The 21,511-nt window shown below is 37.4% G+C and overlaps 1 protein-coding gene across 2 annotated transcripts in view; it reads left to right on the top strand.

The window, feature by feature from the left end:
* The window catches only part of VPS8 (VPS8 subunit of CORVET complex), a 295,718-nt gene that overhangs the window by 195,911 nt on the left and 78,296 nt on the right, over nt 1-21,511 (top strand). For both annotated transcript variants that reach the window (XM_070372173.1, XM_070372165.1), the window contains exons 38-42: nt 1,630-1,672; nt 5,165-5,268; nt 10,669-10,750; nt 11,063-11,145; nt 18,814-18,894. In XM_070372173.1, coding sequence (XP_070228274.1) covers nt 1,630-1,672; nt 5,165-5,268; nt 10,669-10,750; nt 11,063-11,145; nt 18,814-18,894 — 393 coding nt within the window. The remainder of the gene's footprint in view (nt 1-1,629; nt 1,673-5,164; nt 5,269-10,668; nt 10,751-11,062; nt 11,146-18,813; nt 18,895-21,511) is intronic.

Below are 21,511 nucleotides of genomic sequence, written 5' to 3'. Positions count from 1 at the left end.
TTTTAATTTTTAAAGAACTGCCATACCATTTTTCTATAGCCACTATTACCATTTTACATTCTCACCAGCAGTGCACCGAAGTTTCAATTTCTCTTCACCAACACTTGTTATTTTTTATTTTCTTGGTAATAGCCATCCTGATGTGTATGATTATATATACATTTTTTAAACATTGTCATCTAGCTAGGAATAGATTAGGGATAAGAAGGGGACGACAGAGGATGAGATGGCTGGATGGCATCACTGACTCTGTGGACGTGAGTCTGAGTGAACTCCGGGAATTGATGATGGAACAGGGAGGCCTGGCGTGCTGTGATTCATGGGGTCGCAAAGAGTCGGACACGACTGAGCGACTGATCTGATCTGATTTATATTTTAAAAAATAGTTCACATTAGCTTCTAGTTTTTTTCTAGCCATATAATTATGAAACAGGCAAGGAACAGTATTCCACAGAGAATTTGTATAGGCTCTTAACCCCTTTTAATCTCTAGGTTACTCTCTCATCTCTTATTTTCCTTGCAGTTTATTTGTTGATAATACCATGAACCCAATTTTAAAGGATAAGTAAATGTATTCTTGGCATAGATGGGAAATGGAGAAGTGGGAGATCTTTTCAGGGAATAAGATGATCATTTGCAAAATACAGAGGAATACGAACTGCTAGGAGATGAGCCAGTAGCTTTACTAGGGCTCAGCTATCAGTGTATAAATAGGCAGGTCAGGCTGGAAACAAAGACTTGATTCAGATTTGGAAAGATTTTGTAGGACATGCTAAAGAATTAGGGCTGATTGTCTTTTCACCCAGGATGAACTGAAGGTTTTTAAACAAGAAACTGATGTGATGTTGTTTCATAAAGACTGCTCTGTTGACTGTAGGAGGATCTGTGGGATGCAGAGAAGGAGGAAGCAGAGAGCACTTGCGAGGCTATTGCAGCAGTGAATCAGGAGGGCTTGAGTGGGTGTGACGGTTCTGGTGAAGTGAAAAGAGAAGGTGGATTTAAGAACTTATTGATCATTTGAATATGGTATGGGGTGAATGAGAGGGAGCAGTTAACAATGATTCTGATTTTTAGCTTACCATTAGCCTATAAAAGACCTCAAGGAAAGCAAATTTGGGGTAGAAGGGATGCATTAAGGTCAACTTCAGTCTATATTAAAAAGCCTTTGGAATATCAGTTAAGAGTGTCTGAGGATCTAGAATTCAATGGAGTAGTGGATGCTACAACTGCGTATCTAGAAGATGTCACACCCAAGGCTGTGCCCTATGCTGTCATGATAGACTTGTCATGTCCTTTTTTATTTGCACCCATCCCTTTTTTTCATAATTGAGTGTGAATTTTATTCCCTTCCAAAGCATGGATTAACCCTAATCCCCATTACTGTGCCTAAAGAGTGTCAATGATGACTGTGTGGTGGTACAACAGAAGCAAAAGTGGGGCAGAATAAGTGATATTTGATATATTGGGTCACTTCCAGTACTACTAGCTATGCTTTCTGTATACACAGATGTTCTCCTCTGAATGACAGAGATCATTCTTAAAAACCTTGTTTCTTGGATTTTACCTTTAAAATATGTTAATTCAGGTGTTGGTGGATTAGAAATATAAAATGTTCCTTTTACCTCCTAGAGACTACAAAGCAAACTTCAAGAGATAATACGTCAAGATAAAAGTAAGTTCTTGAGTGTAATTTGCAATTTCTTTTTCTGTGGACCCCATGTTTTAAAATGTATTAAGTGAAAAACTACATTTATTAAGTAATAATTACATTGATCTGTATATTACTGTTTATCATTGATCCAAATTTTGACTTGTTTTCAAGGCTCATAATAGGAAGTAATATAAACCATTGTGCTTTTGTGATGCTAATTATCAGTACTAGATGTCATTTCATTATACAGAAAATTAGATATATTCTTCACTGGTATTAATTAATTTTTGGCTATACTTTTGTTCTTATGTTTTGGTTATTATAAATGAGATACATAACTAACATTTTAAAAATTACTGTAATGTGCTGAACAACAACAAAGCAGAGCTTCGAATTAGTAAGTAATAGCCAGTGTTTCTGTTTTGAACTTACATGATTTTAGCAGAAAGCAGTAAAACTTGAAGTTTAGTATGTTGAATGACTTTGTCACAGATAGATATGTAATTTTTATTATATTCCTTGATACTAAAAAATTATTTGTTTTGTAAAAGTGTGGTAAAGTAAGTGCCACATAAAATTCACTGTTTTAGCCATTTTTAAGTGTACAGTTCATTGGCAATAAGTACATTCACACTGTTGTACAGTCATCACCAGCATCCATCTCTAGAACCTTTTCACCTTGCCAAATTGAAATTCCGTGCCCATCAGTTACTCCTTATTCCCTCCTCCCCACTCAGCCCCTGGTAACCACCATTCTGCTTTCTGACTTGATGAATTTGATTACTCTGGGTTAGGTATCTCATATAAGTAGAATCAAGTAGTAATTGTCCTTTTGTGTCTAGCTTATTACACTTAGCATAATGTCTTCAAGATTTGTCTATGTTGTAGCACATGCAGACTTTCACTCATTTCTAAGGCTGAATAATGCTCTTGTTTTATGTATGTGCTGCTTTTGTTTTCCCATTCATCTATCAACGGGCGCTTGGATTGCCTCTCCCTTTTGACTGTTGTGATCAGTGCTGCTGTGAACATGAGTATACAGACATCTCTTTGAGTCCTTGCTTTCCCTTATTCTGGATATATATTGCTGGATATATGGATTGCTAAGCTAAATGGTGGTTCTGTTTTTAATTTTTTGAGGAAACACCATGCCATTTTCCATAATGGCAATATCATTTTACACTCTCACCAGCAATGCACAAGAGTTTCAAGTTCTCCACATATTAACTAACGTTTGTTATTTTCTGTTTTCTTGGTAGTAGCCACCCTATTGGGTATGAGATAGCATCTCTCTTGTGGTTTTGATTTGCATTTGTGTAATGATTGGTGATGTTGAGCATTTTTTTCTTGTACTTAATTGCCCATTTTCTATATCTTCTCTGGCGAAATGTCTGTCCAGATCTTTTGCTCACTTTTGAATTGGATTATTCATTTTCCTATTCCTTAACATTTTCAAAACAGTCCTCCCAGAGTTCAGAGAATCACTGGATAGGTGATCTTTAGATTGTTTTAGCTTTTTAACTCACTAACACATTTCTTGAATTCCTTGGCCCACACAGTCCTCTAAACACCTTTACCCTAATTCCCCATAGAGTATTCGGTCTTAGAACTTCCACAAACAGTTGACTTGTCTTTATGTAGTTCAACTAAGCATTTAGTTGTGGTTTTTGTGCTGTCAGTAAGTGTTCAATTTGACTGCTAGATTGGTTGCATTTATAGTATTTTTCTTTTTTTAATTTTTTGTTATGAAAATAATTTTTGCAGATACTACATGAAAGATTATGGGAAAAATAAGAATGTTTCCCTAAATCACTACAGTGATTTGCAGGTGATATGTCTAGGGAAGCCAGTTCTTTGAATTCCAACGAGGATAAATTTCTCAGTAATAGTCTCATAACTACCATCTACTGTCAGATTCAATTTTGACGGTGTGCATTGGTGGTGTAGTAGTAAGCATAGCTGCCTTCCAGTTTTGACGGTGTGCTTAAGAATTTTGGAGGATTTGGTAATTGCACAACAGTGAGCTAGTTCCTGTGGGTTACACACAGATGGCTAAAACATCGTCCTCATCCAAAGAGCTAACTCACTTGAAGGAGACAGATATGTTAAAAAAAAACACTTCCAAAGCAGGTAGAGTCAAATACTGTAGTAGAGATGCAGTGAGAGTGACAAAGGCTTGTGCACAATTGGGGAACTATCTGTAACTGCGTTTCTTTTGTGGAAGATGCAACCTTGGAAGTAATCATGACTGGAATAATGAGTAGGAATTTGACAGACAGAAGCAAGGAAAGGCGCTTCTGGGTTGAAGAGAACATGAACATGAAAGTGCCTGACCAGTGACCTTGGGAAATAATCTGGTGGGACAATGCCCCAGGACGGTCACGGTGCTTACTTAGGAGCAGAGGTTTATTGACGCTCTATTGGTAAAAGTTAGTTTTTGATGGATGAGACTCATGTTTGGACTTGTGCTTAAGAGAACTACTGTTGTTTAGCCACTCAGTCATGTCTGATTCTTCAGCAACCTCCTCTGGGATTTCCCAGGCAAGAATACTGGAGTGGGTTGCCATTTCTTTGTCCGGGGGCTCTTCCTGACCTCCAGTCAAACCCATGTCTCCTGCATTGGCAGGCGAATTCTTTACCACTGAGCCACCAGGGAAACCTTAAGAGAACTGTAGTGGCAATATAAAGGGGAATGAGGAAGCCGAGATTTGGAAGTCAAAAATTAAGCTATAGTGCAAACAAGGTGATGAAAGGCTCCATCAGGTAAAAGCCGTGGATATATGAGAGCATGGATATGGAATTAACAAAATAAACTATTTATTTGAATGTATAGATGAAAGCATTAAAGATGATGAAGATTTATAAACTGGTTGACTTAAAGGTCATGGTTCTGTTAGTTTGGAAATGTAAGGGGTTGGAGCATATTTGAAGTGAGAGAACTGGGCTAAGTTTTGCACATACGAAAGTTCAAAGAGATTGCAGGACGCCCATGTACAAATGGGTGCCTGGAGCCTGGTGAGAATTCAGCCTGCAGATTATGAAAGGAACAAGGGCTGGCGGTGTATATTTGAAGGCTATCAGCAAGGACATAAGAGGTAAAACCAGAAGAGTAGCTGAAGTTATTGAAAAAGAAATGAAGAGAAAAGTGCCTGAAATAGTATCTTGAAGAAACATGTACATTAAAGAAATAGAGGGAGACCTGTAAAAGATATTTCTACTAACAAATCCACAAACAAATAATTGGGGATTTTTCCATAGCTAAAGTACATTACAGTGCTAAGTATTAATATCATGTGCTTTCTATGTCCTAGGAATGTCAAACATTTACATAGAAAGCTGTTGCAAATGATTATCTGCTTTTTAATCTACTAAACCTCAGTATCAGGTCTTACATATGATTATATCATTTAAACCTAAAAATGTGCAGAGAAAAAAATGTTTCATTTTTTACAGAAGCTTTGAGATTATCAGTATTATACCCTTGAGTGATGTTAACAATTTTTCTGACTCTAGATACCAAAGAGGATCCCTCATTGAAGGATGTTGAAGAGACCATGGTAGAGACGATTGCCCTCTGCCAGAGAAATTCACATAATTTGAACCAACAACAGAGAGAGGTAGGAGAATGACTACAAAGCCTTTTAAAAGTCTGTTCTAGTCTGAAACTAGAAATTAATTCTATTTCCACTGCCCTCTCAGCTACCTGAATTCTATGCAACTGGATTTTAATCACCATTCAGTGTTCCCAGGAGTATGTGACTCCTAAAGTTATTATGGGAAGGGCCTGTCTGCTTTGTTCTCACAAAAAGCTTTATATTCTTAGATTTGACTGTGCTGCAAAACTTAGGTGTGTGAATACTAGATGTCCTTGTTCTCTTTGGACAGAGATTTTGTGTATTCTGTGTAGTGGTACTATGGATGTGTCATCCATTTATCATCTCTTTTATTCCCTGGGGATAAAGTGAGTATGAAGAACTGGAGGAAAAGCCTCAAGGGATACAGAGAAAGCTGGAAAAGGTCAAAAAGGCTAGCATACAGTACTTCTCAACCTTGGCTGCACATAAGTCACCTGGGGACCTTTGAAAACTCCCAGACTGTACCACGATCAATTAAATTTAAGTCTCTGGGGCTGGACCCCCATCATCAGTGTGGTTCTGTTTGTTTGTTTTTCTGTTAGGAGGAGAAGGAAAGACTGGCTTTATTACTTTGCCAGGCACAGGGGGACACTTAAGGTTATAAATTTTGAACACCCTTTAGAATATATATTGTGTATAACAAACTCATATACATAATGGATGTGGGTTTTTTATTAAAAAACTTTGAGTGAAATGATGCATACCCATTATTTTTATAATCCATCAATACAAAAAGTTATACAGAAGGACATTTTTTAAAAAGTATCCTGTATCTATCATATCACTCAGAAATAACCATCATTATCATTTGGTGAATATCACTGTAGATATTTTTTTTATCTGCCTAGGTTTATATAATTTTAGAAAAATTGAATCAAAAATGCTTTCTTTAAAAATGCAGTATTTAATCTCATTTAGGAAGCCTGGGTAAAACTGAGGAATTTCTGAATTTCAAATAAATAGTTCTTTACTATACTATCTATTAATAAATCTGTCTGAAGTTTAAAAAATCTGAATAACTATAATAGATTGGAATTATCATTTATAATCATATTTCAGTTTTTATAGTATCTATGATGTGCAGCCAATAAGGAAGTTTATGTGAACCCATACATACTTGCTCCAGCCTCTCTTCTCTATCCCTCTGAATTTTTATTAATTATGTTATTTTACCTCATTGAGGTTAACAAAACATTCTTTTCTATATCGACAGTTCCCTTAGTCTTTAATCTTTATTTAAATGGATTATAAGCTTTACACTGTTCCTTTTATTTTTCTTTTAAAGTACTTAAAAAATTATATATTTTTATTAATGGCTGCACTGGGTCTTCATTGCTGTGTTGCAGGCTTTCTCAAGTTGCAGCGAGTTGGGGCTACTCTTTGTTGTTTTTCTCAGGCTTCTCATTGCAGTAGTTTCTCTTGTCATGGAGCGTAGGCTCTAGAGCGCACTGGCTGCAGTAGTTGTAGCTCGTGGACTCAGTAGTTGGGGCTCACAGTCTCTGGAGCGCAGGCTCGTAGTTGTGGCACATGGGCCCAGCCACTCTGTGGCATGTGAGATCTTCCTGGATCAAACTCTGTCCCCCACAGTGACAGGTAGATTCATTCCTATCCACTGTGCTACCAAGGAAGTCCTACACCACTCCTTTTTGCCATGATTTTTCCATTCATGAGTTTTTATTTTATCTTTTGGCTAACTGTCTATATTGCACATGGTTATATTTTGATTAAAAAAACACAAAAGTAAAATTGTTAAAGCTGTGTTTATATATATTTAATACTAAGCCTTTTTATCTTTCAAACTTTCTGTCTCCTCCCTAATACCTACTTGATATTCTTCCTTCTTCGTATGGAAAGTTTAAGGAAAAATGACAGTTATGTTTTATAAATAAAGCCATTAGGCTCACATAAGCTGAAATATGTCCAGATTCACATATATTAACAGTAGAATTTGAGCAGGTCAGGAAGCAACAGTTAGAACTGAACATGGAACAGCACACTGGTTCCAAATAGGGAAAGGAGTACGTCAAGGCCTATATTGTCACCCTGCTTATTTAACATCTATGCAGAGTACGTCATGAGAAATGCTGCGGATGAAGCATAAGCTGAAATCAAGATTGCCGGGAGAAATATCAATAACCTCAGATATGCAGATGACACCACCCTTATGGCAGAAAGTGAAGAAGAACTAAAGAGCCTCTTGATGAAAATGAAAGAGGAGAGGGAAAAAGTTGGCTTAAAACTCAACATTCAGAAAACTAAGATCATGGCATCTGGTCCCATAACTTCATGGGAAATAGATGGGGAAACAGTGAGAGACTTTATTTTTGGGGGGCTCAAGAATCACTCCAGATGGTGCCTGCAGCCATGACATTAAAAGATGCTTGCTCCTTGGAAGAAAAGCTATGACCAACCTAGACAGCATATTAAAAAGCAGAGGCATTACTTTGTCAACAAAGGCCCATCTAGTCAAAGCTATGGTTTTTCCAGTAGTCATGTATGGATGTGAGAGTTGGACTGTAAAGAAAGCTGAGTGCTGAAGAATTGATGCTTTTGAACTGTGGTGTTGAAGACTCTTGAGAGTCCCTTAAACTGCAAGGAGAGCCAACCAATCCATCCTAAAGGAAATCAGTCCTGAATATTCATTGGAAGGACTGATGCTGAAGCTGAAGCTCCAATACTTTGGCCACCTGATGTGAAGAACTGATTCATTTGAAAAACCCTGATGCTGGAAAAGATTGAAGACAGGAGGAGAATTGGACAACAGAGGATGAGATAGTTGGATGGCATCACCAACTCAGTGGACATGAGTTTGAGTAAACTCCGGGAGTTGGCAATGGACAGGGAGGCCTGGCATGCTGCAGAGAGTCAAACATGACTGGGGTCAGACACGACTGAGCAACTGAACTGAACTGAATCTGAAATATGTCCAGATTCACATGTATTAATGGCAGAATTAGATATTAAATTCATACCTCCAGAACTCTAGGGATTATTCTGATTATATTTGAACTCTAATCTCTTAATCATAGACAGAACTAAGGCTTCCTTTGATGTGGTGAAAGGGTAATTTATTCTGTATTTTTTTTGTGTTTGTCAAAAATGTATCTGAGCTGGTATCTGAGTCTTCCTCTCTTGGACATGCATGCACGTCTCAATACCACTCTCTATTTGCCCCCACCCTCTGACAACTGGTTTTTGCTTCTTTTTTGAGCAACTTTCATAACAACAACGAAGACATTTGAATGTTAGTTTTTATTCAAATACTATTTTTGTGAAAATGCTAAACTGATTATATGTAATATCACACATTAAGTTTGGGGGACATTCATGGTTGTTTGCCTTTGTTCCTTTTTGTTTTTGTTTTGGAGAGAGTGAGAGAGAACAAAGAGCTCTGGCCACAGACCCTAAACTAACTAGAAAATTGGAAGTATCCAAAAGCTTGATAATGCACTATCTGTACCGTCTCTTCCCAGAAGTCTCTTCAGTTAAAGTCCGAGTGCAGGAAGTTGGGTTGTCGGTCCTTTTCCAGGTGGAATCTGTACTTGTCCTCCTTTGTATGTCTGTCTGCCCCAGTGTCCAGTGATTACATATAATAAAAAATATGGCTTTGTTATGCACATAATTCCGTGAAAAGGAAAGTGGTTGGTTATGTAACATGACAGTTCACGTTCAGTTGTGTTGCTCTCAGGGGTTAGGATTGTCATTATCATAATGGTTATTTTAGCCTGTGAGTTTTTAGAGTTATCCAAGTTAAAATTTTAAGAACCAGCAAAGAGCAAGAGAGATGAAATATTTAAAAGGTGCTTGCCATATATTTCTGGTTAATATGGAGATTTAATTGAAAAGTTCCTCTATTTAGGGTATAAATACTTCCCATGGCTCTTACCTGTACAACCATGCTTCCCCAGTCTGCTATTTATAAATCAAGAATAAAATAACCTTTAAAAAGGTAATTCATCTAAAATTCCTGGATTAAATAAGGACAAATTTAAATCAAATTTCTAAATATATTATAAAAACCAAAAAGGTAAAATTTAGGTATACCATATACAGTTAGATTAAAAGACAGAAAGAAATGATGTGGTTTAAAAACAAGTTGAAATAGACAACTGAAAGACAAGCAAAGTAAAGCCATCTAAGAATAAAATACAAGATTAAAAATTCATGAGTACTAGATAAAATAAATTAAAATTTTGATAAAATAAAGAATTGTCAGTATACAACATAGTTAAAACAAGTATCTTAAAAACTAGAAGAAAAACTGTTTAAAAAATAAAGCATAAAATCCTGGCCTTAGAAAACCTCAAGTGGGGGCAGACAAGGCCTTCCTTGTATAGAGCTCTTTCAGTGGGAGGCTGCCCAGTTGGAAAGTCTCTGGATTGTGAGCCTGTCCCCTTAGTGGGCTCCCTGAGTAACCATGCTTGTCCTGCTCTCTCAGTGCTGACTTTTCTTCATGCCTGTTGGATGTTTGCAGGAATAGGTCTCTTCCAAGATTCCGGGTTAAATGAGGGCTTTGTAAATCTCTACCCAACAAGAAAATATGCTTGAAATTTTAAAATGTATTAGTTTGATTTTTGATGATGAAGATTTTTTCTAAGGCTTAGCAAGAATACGTATGATGCACATATGGCAGTGTATAATCTTTTGGCAAATTACTCAACTTCTCTAAGCTTCAGTTATCTCATCTCCAGTAAAGGTAATGCTTACTGTATTAGGTTATCATGAGATTAAATTGCCAGTTGAAATGAAAATTGTATGTAAACACTTAATACAGTACCTAATAGGAATAAATGACAGATCTATTAATTTATCTCATAAACTAATTTTCTCGTAAATAAATTTCCAACCTCATTCTGTGGTTGGGAATATTAATTGAAATAATGGTAACTTCGACTTCTTAGTTTATGATGACTGAGGAAATACAAAATAATGCTTGACACAGGAGAAAACTTGAGATAATTGTATTCATTTATCTTGCTTGATGTCAAGCTGACAAGAAATGGGAGGAGGGTAGTTGTGAGGTAGTTCTCTGTCCCCTTCTGCATTACATAGGTCCGTTTAGACAGTTAAGAATAGCTGGAGGCTCTGCTCTGGCTCATTTGAACCTCCCCTCTTCTGAGACACAGAAGATTGCAGTTCCAAGGTCTAGACTTACTTAACTTCAGCTTCCTTAATTTTCCCAAGGTGCATGGTAAAGGTATCTGTTGTGGTTATGGTTTTTGCTTTTTATTGTCTCTTCCTTGTCAGGTGTTCCATCTTTTCTTTTCCTGATTTTTACCAACAAGTGTGTATGAGAAGTACATTTCAGCCTATGAAACAGTAGGCTGATGTTAGTTATTCTTAAAAACAGCACAGTACTTTTGTTTTTCTGTGACATTATAGGCACTCTGGTTTCCGTTATTGGAGGCAATGATGGCCCCTCAGAAGCTGTCTAGTTCAGCTTCACCTCATCCACACTCTGAAGGTAAGTTTATCAGCATCCATCTATACCATCACTCAAGTTTTATCTGCTAGAAATAGTCATTTAAATACCTTCTCCAAACATCATATTTTTATTATTATCCTTAATGAAATCATACTGTAATGTTGATCTCATTTTTCAGGTTCACTTCTTTCTGAGGCACCAGTTACATCCTTTGTCTAAATAACAGTAGCTTTAAAATATCAAACTTAGCTTGGTTAGCTAAGTTTCTAGGAAGCTTTATTCCTGACTTACAGGAAAAACCTAAAACTCTGATTTTAAACTAACCTTAATATTAACATGTTGTTACAACAGCTCTGAAATCTTTGACCATGCAAGTTCTCAACAGTATGGCAGCATTTATTGCCCTTCCATCCATCCTGCAGCGAATCTTACAGGTGAGTTGAAAGGGTAAAATTCAGTGTTGATCAATTTTAACCTATATTTTAGTTATGTATATATAAATAATGTTTAAGCGGGTCTCGAACACAATGCAGCTGATTTTTGGCATTAGATAATATCTAAGGCATGACTGTGACTCTCATCCTTTAGCTGTCATCCAGAGATGTCAGTTTACCTGGCACACCCTTGCAGCCTTCAGTTGTTCACTGTGACCTTGGGATTCAGATACATAAGCTTCTTTTTGGTGTCCTGTTTCCAGCTGGTTACACTTTTTAGTGCAAAAAAACCACATAAAAATTGTTAATATGGACATTTCTTAATCTTGTTACTTAGGTTTTCTAATTCATCCTAAAACTTTGTCCAAAACTCATCTCTTACTCTTCAGCAAAAAGGCCTGAACCTTTACAACTTCATCAAAAAGAGAATGCTAAAAATATGCTAAGATATTTTTAGAAAAATCTGTGAACATTCTTGGGCAAACAGTAGGAATTATCCTTAGAATCCATTTTGTCTTTCCTTACTTTATGCAGGATAAGTGAAAAGTGAAAGTGTTAGTCGCTCAGTCATGCCCAGCTCTTTGCAACCCCATGGACTATAACGTGCCAGGCTCCTCTCTGTCCATGGAATTCTCCAGGCAAGAATACTGGAGTGGGTAGCCATTCCCTTCCCCAGGGAATTTTCCCAACCCAGGGATCAAACCCTGGTCTACCACAATGCAGGCAAATTCTTTACCATCTGAGCCACCAGGGAAGCAGGATACAGACACACCAAAACAAAGCAAAACAGTAATATGATGCTATTGATCTTCATAATTTTCAAATTATTTTTATCCAGCCAAGAATGTTGCTTTCAGCTCTCTTTTAAGACTCTACAAGTTCTCCTTTCCCATCTGGTATGAAGCAGCTGGGCCTTTGCTGATAAAGACTACTGTATCCAACAGTCTTTCACCACATTGTATGTTATCATTTAGAATGTGTCTTCACATGTATCACTTCATTTGATCTTTATCATGAATTGAATAATAATTTGGTACAGACAGCTTTTCTTATATCCATTCTAAAATACATCTGTCATAAGGTTTTAGTCATATATGAACTATCTCTATAATGCAGGAGTACTTTAATTTACCAATAAATTAGAAAAAAATGAAATCCTAAAGCCAAAAGTGTCTTTCCTCTTATTATACACATTTATCTTTATGTTGAGCTTTCATCACATTTTAATACATAAATTATAATAAATAGAAATTGATTTTTTCTTTTGGCAAATGCATATAATTTTTTTTTAAATAGTGTATTTCGAGACTCGTATCCTTGAAGGCTTTTGATATTTGAAAATCTTTATTTTTGTGTTATACTGGTATTCATTTTAGTTGTAGTCTTACCATTTCCACCATCAGTGGTTAACTCACACTAATCAAGAGAGTATGCTGATTGTTAAATTCCTGTTTTCACGTAACTCTACCTTATGTTTGTATAGAGATTTTTATTTTTTCAAGTTGCTTTCACAGATACTGTTTTTGAAGCTCACAAGAATCTCTTGAAGTAGGTGGGGCTACTATAAAAATTTCTGTTGATGAAGGAGGAAACTAAAGTATAGAAAGTTATGTACCTGATCCACCATTAGAGGCAACATCCAGACTACCACCAAAGTCTCTGATCTCTTAATATACATGGTCTCCTACTATATCATGTAAGCTCCTTCATTTGCTTCATTCAGTCCCTGGTGTTTCGTGGCACTCTAATCTTATAAATCTAGTGGCTTCCCTGGTGGTTCAGGTGGTAAAGAATCCACCTGCAGTGGGTTTGATCTGGGTTCGATCCCTGGGTTGGGAAGATTCCCTGGTTTGGGAAGATCTCCTGGAGAAGGGAATGGCTACCCACTACAGTATTCTGGCCTGGAGAATTGCATGGACTATACAATCCATGAGATCTCAAAGAGTCAGACACAACTGAGTGACTTTCACTGGTTTTTTTGAGGAGTTAGTTATTAATTGATTTATATATTATATGTTACCCTGTTTGGTTAATTATCTGGGTAGATGGAAAAAAGGCACAGTTCTTGCCTTAAAAGACCTGTGGGGAGACAAGAAAATATCTGATATAACAATTCATAGGGCTCTAAAGAGCAGGTCATATTGGCTGCCTTAAGGATTACATGCTCTGAACCCCAGGTAGGGTAATTGCTACTTCTGTATCTGTACACTTTCAGTCCACATGATAATAGTGGAACAGCCATGTGAAAGCATGACTCTGCCCCTTGACTCTACCTGATTGACTCGGAGTGGGCAGCTGGCCAAGAGGGGCCAACCAGTATCCTCTTCAGGAAATTTTGGAACTGAATTGAAAAGGTGAAGAGTTTCTCTGCAGTTTTCTGGATTATATAAGGTACAAAAGTTCAGGAGCTGACAGTGACTACCTTTCTGTCATATGGACTGAAATAGTATAAAGTTAATCTTCAGAGAGAAGAACAATGAAGCAGGCACACAAAGAGGAGAATAGACAAGATACATGGAGAAGAGAGAAGATAGAAGGAGAGAATTCAAGACATTGGGAGAGGAGTATGGAGAGAAAATCCTGAAGGTGTCTGCATCCCTCATTGTTGTTCTTAAGCCTTACCTGTATTCCTTTGTTTGGATCCTTAAACACCCCAGCACCTTTACAATTATTATATTTTTTGAGTAAGATAGAATGAGCTAGGTTTCTCCTCTGTGGCCAGAGGAATGCCAATGAAAGTATATATGTGAGACAGACTGTGGAAAGATTTCCTGGAGGAGTAGATGTCTGAACTGAATCTTAAAAAACCTAAAGGAATCAGTGGTTTTAAAAAAAAAAAAAGGGACTATTCTAAGCAGAGTGAACTATATATAAAAGAATCTGAGGTGAAACATGGTTGGTATGTTTGAGGAGTTGCAGATGTTTAAGTATGCTTGGAACATAGGACAAGATTAAAGTTGCGTCACAGAGCTGAAGTTTGAGAGGCAGGGACCCTGTCCTTAATTGCTTTGTAAACTGTAGAAGGGACTTTGGTTTTTATTTTAAATTCACTAAATAGTCATTACAAGATTTTAACCAGAGGACTGATGGAATGAGGTTTCTTTTTAGAAAGATCACTCCGTCTGTATTATATAGGATAAAGTGGAAGGGCTCGAGACTGAGACTGAAGGCATAGAAATACCCAGAATGTATTCATAATAGGTACTCAAAGTTTGTTAATTGAGTTACATAGAATGGATAGGAGAAGTGGATTCAGAACTTGCTTAGCTAACAGAATTTAATTGACCTTTTGACTGATTAGATGTAGGAGAACACAAGAAGAACCCAGCTAAGCCCCTGATTTCAGTTTTGTTTGGCTAACAATGAGCAGTGGGGATACAAGACCAGACTTCATAGGAAGAGGTAAGAAGTGGAGAGGAAGATTTGGAAGTCATCAGCACAGAAGTAGTAGTTAAATTCTTTGAAACTAGAGGAAGTTCAGCATGAATGGAATTAGTAAAAAAGGCTTAAGGCCAAAATGGAGTTCTAGGAAACATTCAAGTATCAGAGGGTTTACCTATTTTTATTGCCCCTTAGAAGAGATATTGACATGATGAGAGGTTCTCAAAGATCTTCCTGACCTAAATGTTCATTCAAAATGTTCCTGGGGACCTTAATTGTACAGGTTTCATTCATGAACATTAGGTGATAAGTCAGTATTTTTTTTTTCCCTTTCAGTTTTGATAAGTTAGTATTTTTAAGGGACCATATTTATGTTATATACATTCTGCCTTTACTCCCTGTTCTTATCTTCACTCTATGGCAAAAGTAATTTTTGGCTTCTGAAAAGCTGCTTATGACTGTTTTACTAAGGGAATTAATACAAACAAATGACTTATACTCTCTCGGCATTATTCATATTTTAAAGTAATGTTTGATAAATAATAATAAGTAATGCTTGATCAGTAAAAATTGTATTTTTTTTAAATTTTTTTAAATTTTTAAATTTCTTTTTATTGGAGCATAATTGCTTACAATGTTGTATTAGTTTCTGCTGTACAACAGTGTGAATCAGCTGTATGTTTACATATATCCCCTCACTCTTTAGCCTCCCTCCAACCCCAGTTCACCCCATCCCACCCCTCTAGATCATCACACAGTACCAAACTGAGCTCCCTGTGCTATACAGCCAGCTTCCCATATGTATGCTATAATAAGTATCAGAAAGCAATAGAGGTATTGCTATTTGCAAGAACATAGATGGACCTAGAGAATATTATACTTAGTGAAGTGAGTCAGAAATAAATACTGTATTGTTGTTATTGTTCAGTCACTAAGTCATGTCCAACTCTTTCCAACCCCATGTACTGCAGCACACCAGGCCTCCCTGTATGAAAAGTGAAAGTGTTAGTTGCTCAGTTATGTCCAACTCTTTGAGACCCCATGCACTGTAGCCCACCAGGCTCCCCTGCCATGGAATTTTCCAGGCAAGAATACCGGAGTGGTTGGCATTTCCTTCTCCAGTCACTTATATATGGGACTCTAAAAAGAAGACAAATGAATCTACATACAAATCAGAAACAGACTCACAGATATAAAAAAACAAGTTTATGGTTACCAAGAGGAGGAGGGGGGAGAGGAACAAATTAGGAATATGGGTTTAACAGATGCAAACTCCTGTGTATAAAATGGACAAACAACATGCATTTACTGTATGGCATGGGAAATTATATTCAATATCATATAACCTATAACAGAATATAATCAGAAAAAATAACTGAATCACTATGCTTTACACCTGAAACTAACCCAATATTGTAAACCAACTATTACTTCAATTTAAAAGAAAGAAAATGCTGGAAAAAAGTGGTCATCACATCTTTTTATAACATGCTTTTTAAAAAACAAGTTTGTTTGAAGTACCTAAATGTGCTCTTCTTTTGTAGATTATGGACAAGTTAAAGAGAAACTTCAGCAGTTATTTATTGCTGAAGAATCTAGCTGACATATTTGGAAAATAATTTGAAAAGCTAGTAGATTGTGTGCATGCTGTGCCAGAAGCCTTGAGCTCTCTTTTGCATTCTATAATTTATATGTTGCCCCAGCATGAGGTTATTTTCATGATTTTGCTTTTAAATTATGCATATTAGAGTGAAATGTACTGATACAAATATAGACGTGACCTATAAAGGTTTCTTCTTTTTCCAGCATTTAACCTTTTCAAGACCTCTTTGTTCTCCAAACCACCCTTGTCATAGGTGAATAACAGAGCTTTTTTGTGCTGGAGTGTGTGCTTTTCTGTCCACACATACACAGTACATACTTGTATTGTGTATGTGTGGACATGTTAGAGTAGCTGTTACAATGTTTTTGTAATAAAGTATTACATAGTGTCCATCTATACTTAAAGAGGTATATTTACTGAGAGCTTGACCATAAGTGTAATTGGATGTAAGTTCAGAAGTGTTAACATGGATCCGTTTTTATGCAAAGAAAATTAAAAGATTGTCTCATGCGTACATGGCCTGAGTTGTTGTTCTAGTAAAGAGGTAGTCTGAGATGTCTGTTGTTTTGTCTCTTGCAGATGCTCTGCACATTGTTGGACAGGTATCTTTAGCTTAGTGAGACAGATTTCCCCAGTAAGTTTAAGTGATTTGTTCAAGCCCAAAGTAAACTTGTTAATTAGTACACGAATGTCTCAGTGAGACAGATTTCCCCACTAAGTTTAAATGATCTGTTCAAGCCCAAAGTAAACCTGTTAATTAGTACAGGAAGTAAACTTGTTAATTAGGACATGGTTTCTTCAGCAGTACCTCATCATCAGGACCAGGAACCTATGGCAGACAATCTGGTGCTGCTCTTGACCAGCTGAAAGTACTGATCACTGACCTGAGTTAGAAACTGCATCTGTCCTGTCTTCAGGAACCATCACCAGAGCATAGAAGAGAAAAAAAACAAATCCTAAGATTATGTTGTACAAGTGCATGAAAGCACAGTTTCTTCTCACATTTCTGTATCTTTCTCCTAAGTTTTCCCTGGTCCACAGTCTTTTTTTTTTTTTTTTTTCTCTTAACATCTGAACTCACTGTACCAAGATTTTAATAACCCCTACTCCTTAGTAAGTAACCAGAAGTGTTCCCCATACCTCCCAGCAAACATTAGTTTATCATTTAGTTACTCGTATTTGTTACTTTTATCTAGCAAATACTAGTTTATTATTTAGTTTATTAGTTTGTATGTCATTTTTCTTTCTTGAAATCTCCTCCTAAGAAAGACTCAGAGACTGAGACCAAAATTTACAGCCACCAGCATTTGATTCCAGTACTCTTGCCTGGAAAATCCCATGGACAGAGGAGCCTTGTAGGCTACAGTCCATGGGGTCGCTGAGGGTCAGACACGACTGAGCGACTTCACTTTCACTTTTCACTTTCATGCATTGGAGAAGGAAATGGCAACCCACTCCAGTGTTCTTGCCTGGAGAATCCCAGGGACGGGGGAGCCTGGTGGGCTGCCGTCTCTAGGGTCGTACAGAGTTGGACACGACTGAAGCGACTTAGTAGTAGCAGCAGCATTTGATAATAGGGATGGGACCTCAAGGTGGACTATGGGGAGAGAAACCTAAATCCCCAACCACAGAGAATGGTTGAATAACACATACCATCTTCACATGTTTCATACCCTGTAACTGTTCCTATTATTTGATGATATGGGAAACTGCTCACAACATACTATTAAGTAAAAAAAGTAAATGTATTATGTGAAATGCCCCCCAAAATACATCCTTCTTTCTCCTTCCCCAGAAATAAGACTGGAAGAATATACCTCAAAAAATCAAAAGTGTTTCTATTGGGGTGGTTGGATTTCAGTTCACTTTTATTTTTGTACACAACAGTGTTTTTCAAATTGTTTATGATAAACTCTTTGGCATACCTCATATGAAAAGCAGTGGAAGGAACATTGTCTAGGTATCTGTTGTTTATCAGTAGTGATTTGATTAAAAAAAACTTTGAAAAACTGCAAGTTGCTTAGATTCAGAAACTGGTCTCCTAAACTGGCGTGACTTGGTTTGGACCAGACGGTGGCCAGATGTGGGTCATAGGAGGAGTTGAACAGATTCTGGGTGTTCTTGAGTACTTTGGTTTTAATGTAGCAGATAAATAAGAGCTCAAAAAGGGATGTGTGTCTATTAGTTGCTCAGTCATGTCCGACTCTTTGTGACCTCATGGACTACAGCGTGCCAGGCTCCTCTGTTCATGGGGTTTTCCTGACAAGAATACTGGAGTGGGTTGCCATTTCCTTCTCCAGGGGATCTTCCTGACCAGAGATTGAACCTGGGTCTCCTGCATTGCAGGCAGATTGTTTACCATCTGAGCTACCAGGGAAGCCCCCCAAAACGATAGGTGATGTTTAATAAGAAGGAAAGGAAGCTTGCTGCAGAAAATCAGAGTGAAATTTATGGTTGTTAAGCAAGAGACCTGGATCATTTAAATTTTATTTGCTTTTCCAAAATGCTTTGATGACCTGAGACCAGTGTACATTTCCAGTAGAAAGGCTCATAGAAGAATAAGTATTTTGTGACTATTGACAAATACTTAAGAGTATTTGACTTTATCAGATAACTTATATTTTAAAATACATTTAAAATAACAAGAATGGAATTATAATCTTTAGCAACTTTTTTCTAATTAGGACCCAGTTTATGGAAAAGGAAAACTTGGAGAAATCCAGGGCCTTATTCTGGGAATGTTGGATACCTTTAACTATGAACAGGTAAGCTACTTTCTATTTCTAAGCCCATTCTAAGGTAGAAAGAAGCTATTCTTTTCTCTTTGCACCTATACTTTTCTTTAGAAATTACCATCTGTTTAGTGCAAGTTTGAAAGATTGAAGTGTATGACTTTCTAATTTTAAAATTTCTCTTGACCTTAATTAATTTATATTTTGTATACATATACACATATATTCTGGAATGTGTAATTGCAGCTTTAGAATTTATTTTACTCTTTTGATTCATGAGCGGTGGGACATAGATCTTGTTTTCCAAATGAAAAATATAAGAAACTTTCTTGGAAAATAATGGAATATAAAGGTATAACTCAAAAAAGGAAGGATCAGCATGAGTATAGAAAAATTGCAGAATAAAATTAGTGTTCTTTTAAACATTCTGAAACAGTTAATCACCACTAACCAGAAATGGTCATTCAGTTCAGTTCAGTAGCTCAGTCATGTCTGACTCTTTGTGACCCCATGAATTGCAGCACGCCAGGCCTCCCTGTCCATCACCAACTCCCGGAGTTTACTCCGATTTACTCAGACTCACGTCCATCACGTTGGTGATGCCATCCAGCCATCTCATACTCTGTTGTCCCCTTCTCCTCCTGCCCCCAACCCCTCCCAGCATCAGGGTCTTTTCCAGTGAGTCAGCTCTTCACATGAGATGGCCAAAGTATTGGAGTTTCAGCTTTAGCATCAGTCCTTCCAATGAACACCCAGGACTGATCTCCTTTAGAATGGACTGGTTGGATCTCCTTGCAGTCCAAGGGACTCTCAAAGAGTTTTCTCCAACACCACAAATCAAAAGCATCAATTCTTCGGCTCTCAGCTTTCTTCACAGTCCAACTCTCACATCCATACATGACCACTGGAGAAACCATAGCCTTGACTAGATGGACCTTTGTTGGCAAAGTAATGTCTCTGCTTTTGAATATGCTATCTAGGTTGGTCATAAGTTTCTTCCCAAGGAGTAAGCGTCTTTTAATTTCATGGCTGCAGTCCCCATCTGCAGTGATTTTGGAGCCCCCAAAAATAAAGTTTGACACTGTTTCCACTGTTTCCCCATCTATTTGCCATGAAGTGATGGGACCAGATGCCATGATCTTCGTTTTCTGAATGTTCAGCTTAAGCCAACATTTTCACTCTCCTCTTTCACTTTCATCAAGAGGCTTTTGAGTTCCTCTTCACTTTCTGCCATAAGGGTGGTGTCATGTGTATATCTGAGGTTATTGATATTTCTCCCGGCAATCTTGATTCCAGCTTGTGCTTCTTCCAGCCCAGCGTTTCTCATGATGTACTCTGCACATAAGTTAAATAAGCAGGGTGACAATATACAGCCTTGATGTACTCCTTTTCCTATTTGGAACAGTCTATTGTTCCATGTCCAGTTCAAACTGTTGCTTCCTGACCTGCATACAGGTTTCTCAAGAGGCAGGTCAGGTGGTCTGGTATTCCCATCTCTTTCAGAATTTTCCAGAGTTTATTGTGATCCACACAGTCAAAGGCTTTGGCATAGTCAATAAAGCAGAAATAGATGTTTTTCTGGAACTCTCTTGCTTTTTCCATGATCCAGCGGGTGTTTCTTCCCTTAACCCGAAACTGCCTGTGGCATTAATTCTCAGTAAGAGCCAGCTTAGTGTACAAATTTTTCTTCATGTACTTCAAAGTGACTCATGAAGCCACCAAGGAAAAGTGCCATTTAGACATGTTAGATACAATGTCTGCTTTTTCAGTAGAAGAAAAAGAAATTGAGTGACAGAGCTTTTCTTAGGGTGTTGTAAGAACTGCAGTTTTGTTAAGTAAGCATAGTGCAAGGAAGCTGATCCCCCTTCAGGCACAGATTCCAGGATGGCAAAAGGAAGCTGAATGCAAAACTGAAAGTTTTTACAAACTTTGGAAGAGGAAGAAAAGATGGAGTTGATTGGAAAGAATTAAAATAGACCATTAGAACAAAAAGTTCTGGATTATAGATAAAGTTTAAGGACAAGACTGTGTAGCAAGGAGGATGGACAGTATATCTTCCCCTTTGGGACCAACAGAAAAGAACCCAACTGCACATCAAAATGATGTTGTCTCAACATCTGAATGTTGAGAATTAGATGTAGTAAGGCACAGAAATGGTATGGACCTAACGGAAGCAGAAGATATTAAGAAGAGGTGGCAAGAATACACAGAAGAGCTGTACAAAAAATATCTTCATGACCAAGATAATCATGATGGTGTGATCACTGACCTAGAGCCAGACATCCTGGAATGTGAAGTCAAGTGGGCCTTAGAAAGCATCAAAGCTACGAACAAAGCTAGTGGAGGTGATGGAATTCCAGTTGAGCTATTTCAAATCCTGAAACATGATGCTGTGAAAGTGCTGCACTCAATATGGCAGCAAATTTGGAAAACTCAGCAGTGGCCACAGGATTAGAAAAGGTCAGTTTTCATTCCAATCCGAAAGAAAGGCAATGCCAAAGAATGCTCAAGCTACCGCACAATTGCACTCATCTCACACAGTAGTAAAGTAATGCTCAAAATTCTCCAAGCCAGGCTTTAGCAATACGTGAACTGTGAACTTCCAGATGTTCAAGCTGGTTTTAGAAAAGGCAGAGGAACCAGAGATCAA

This window comes from Bos mutus, chromosome 1 (assembly GCF_027580195.1).
Source record: "Bos mutus isolate GX-2022 chromosome 1, NWIPB_WYAK_1.1, whole genome shotgun sequence".
NCBI lineage: Eukaryota > Metazoa > Chordata > Mammalia > Artiodactyla > Bovidae > Bos > Bos mutus.
The sequence above is the reverse complement of the archived record's forward strand: the minus strand, read 5'-3'. Positions and strand labels throughout refer to the sequence as shown.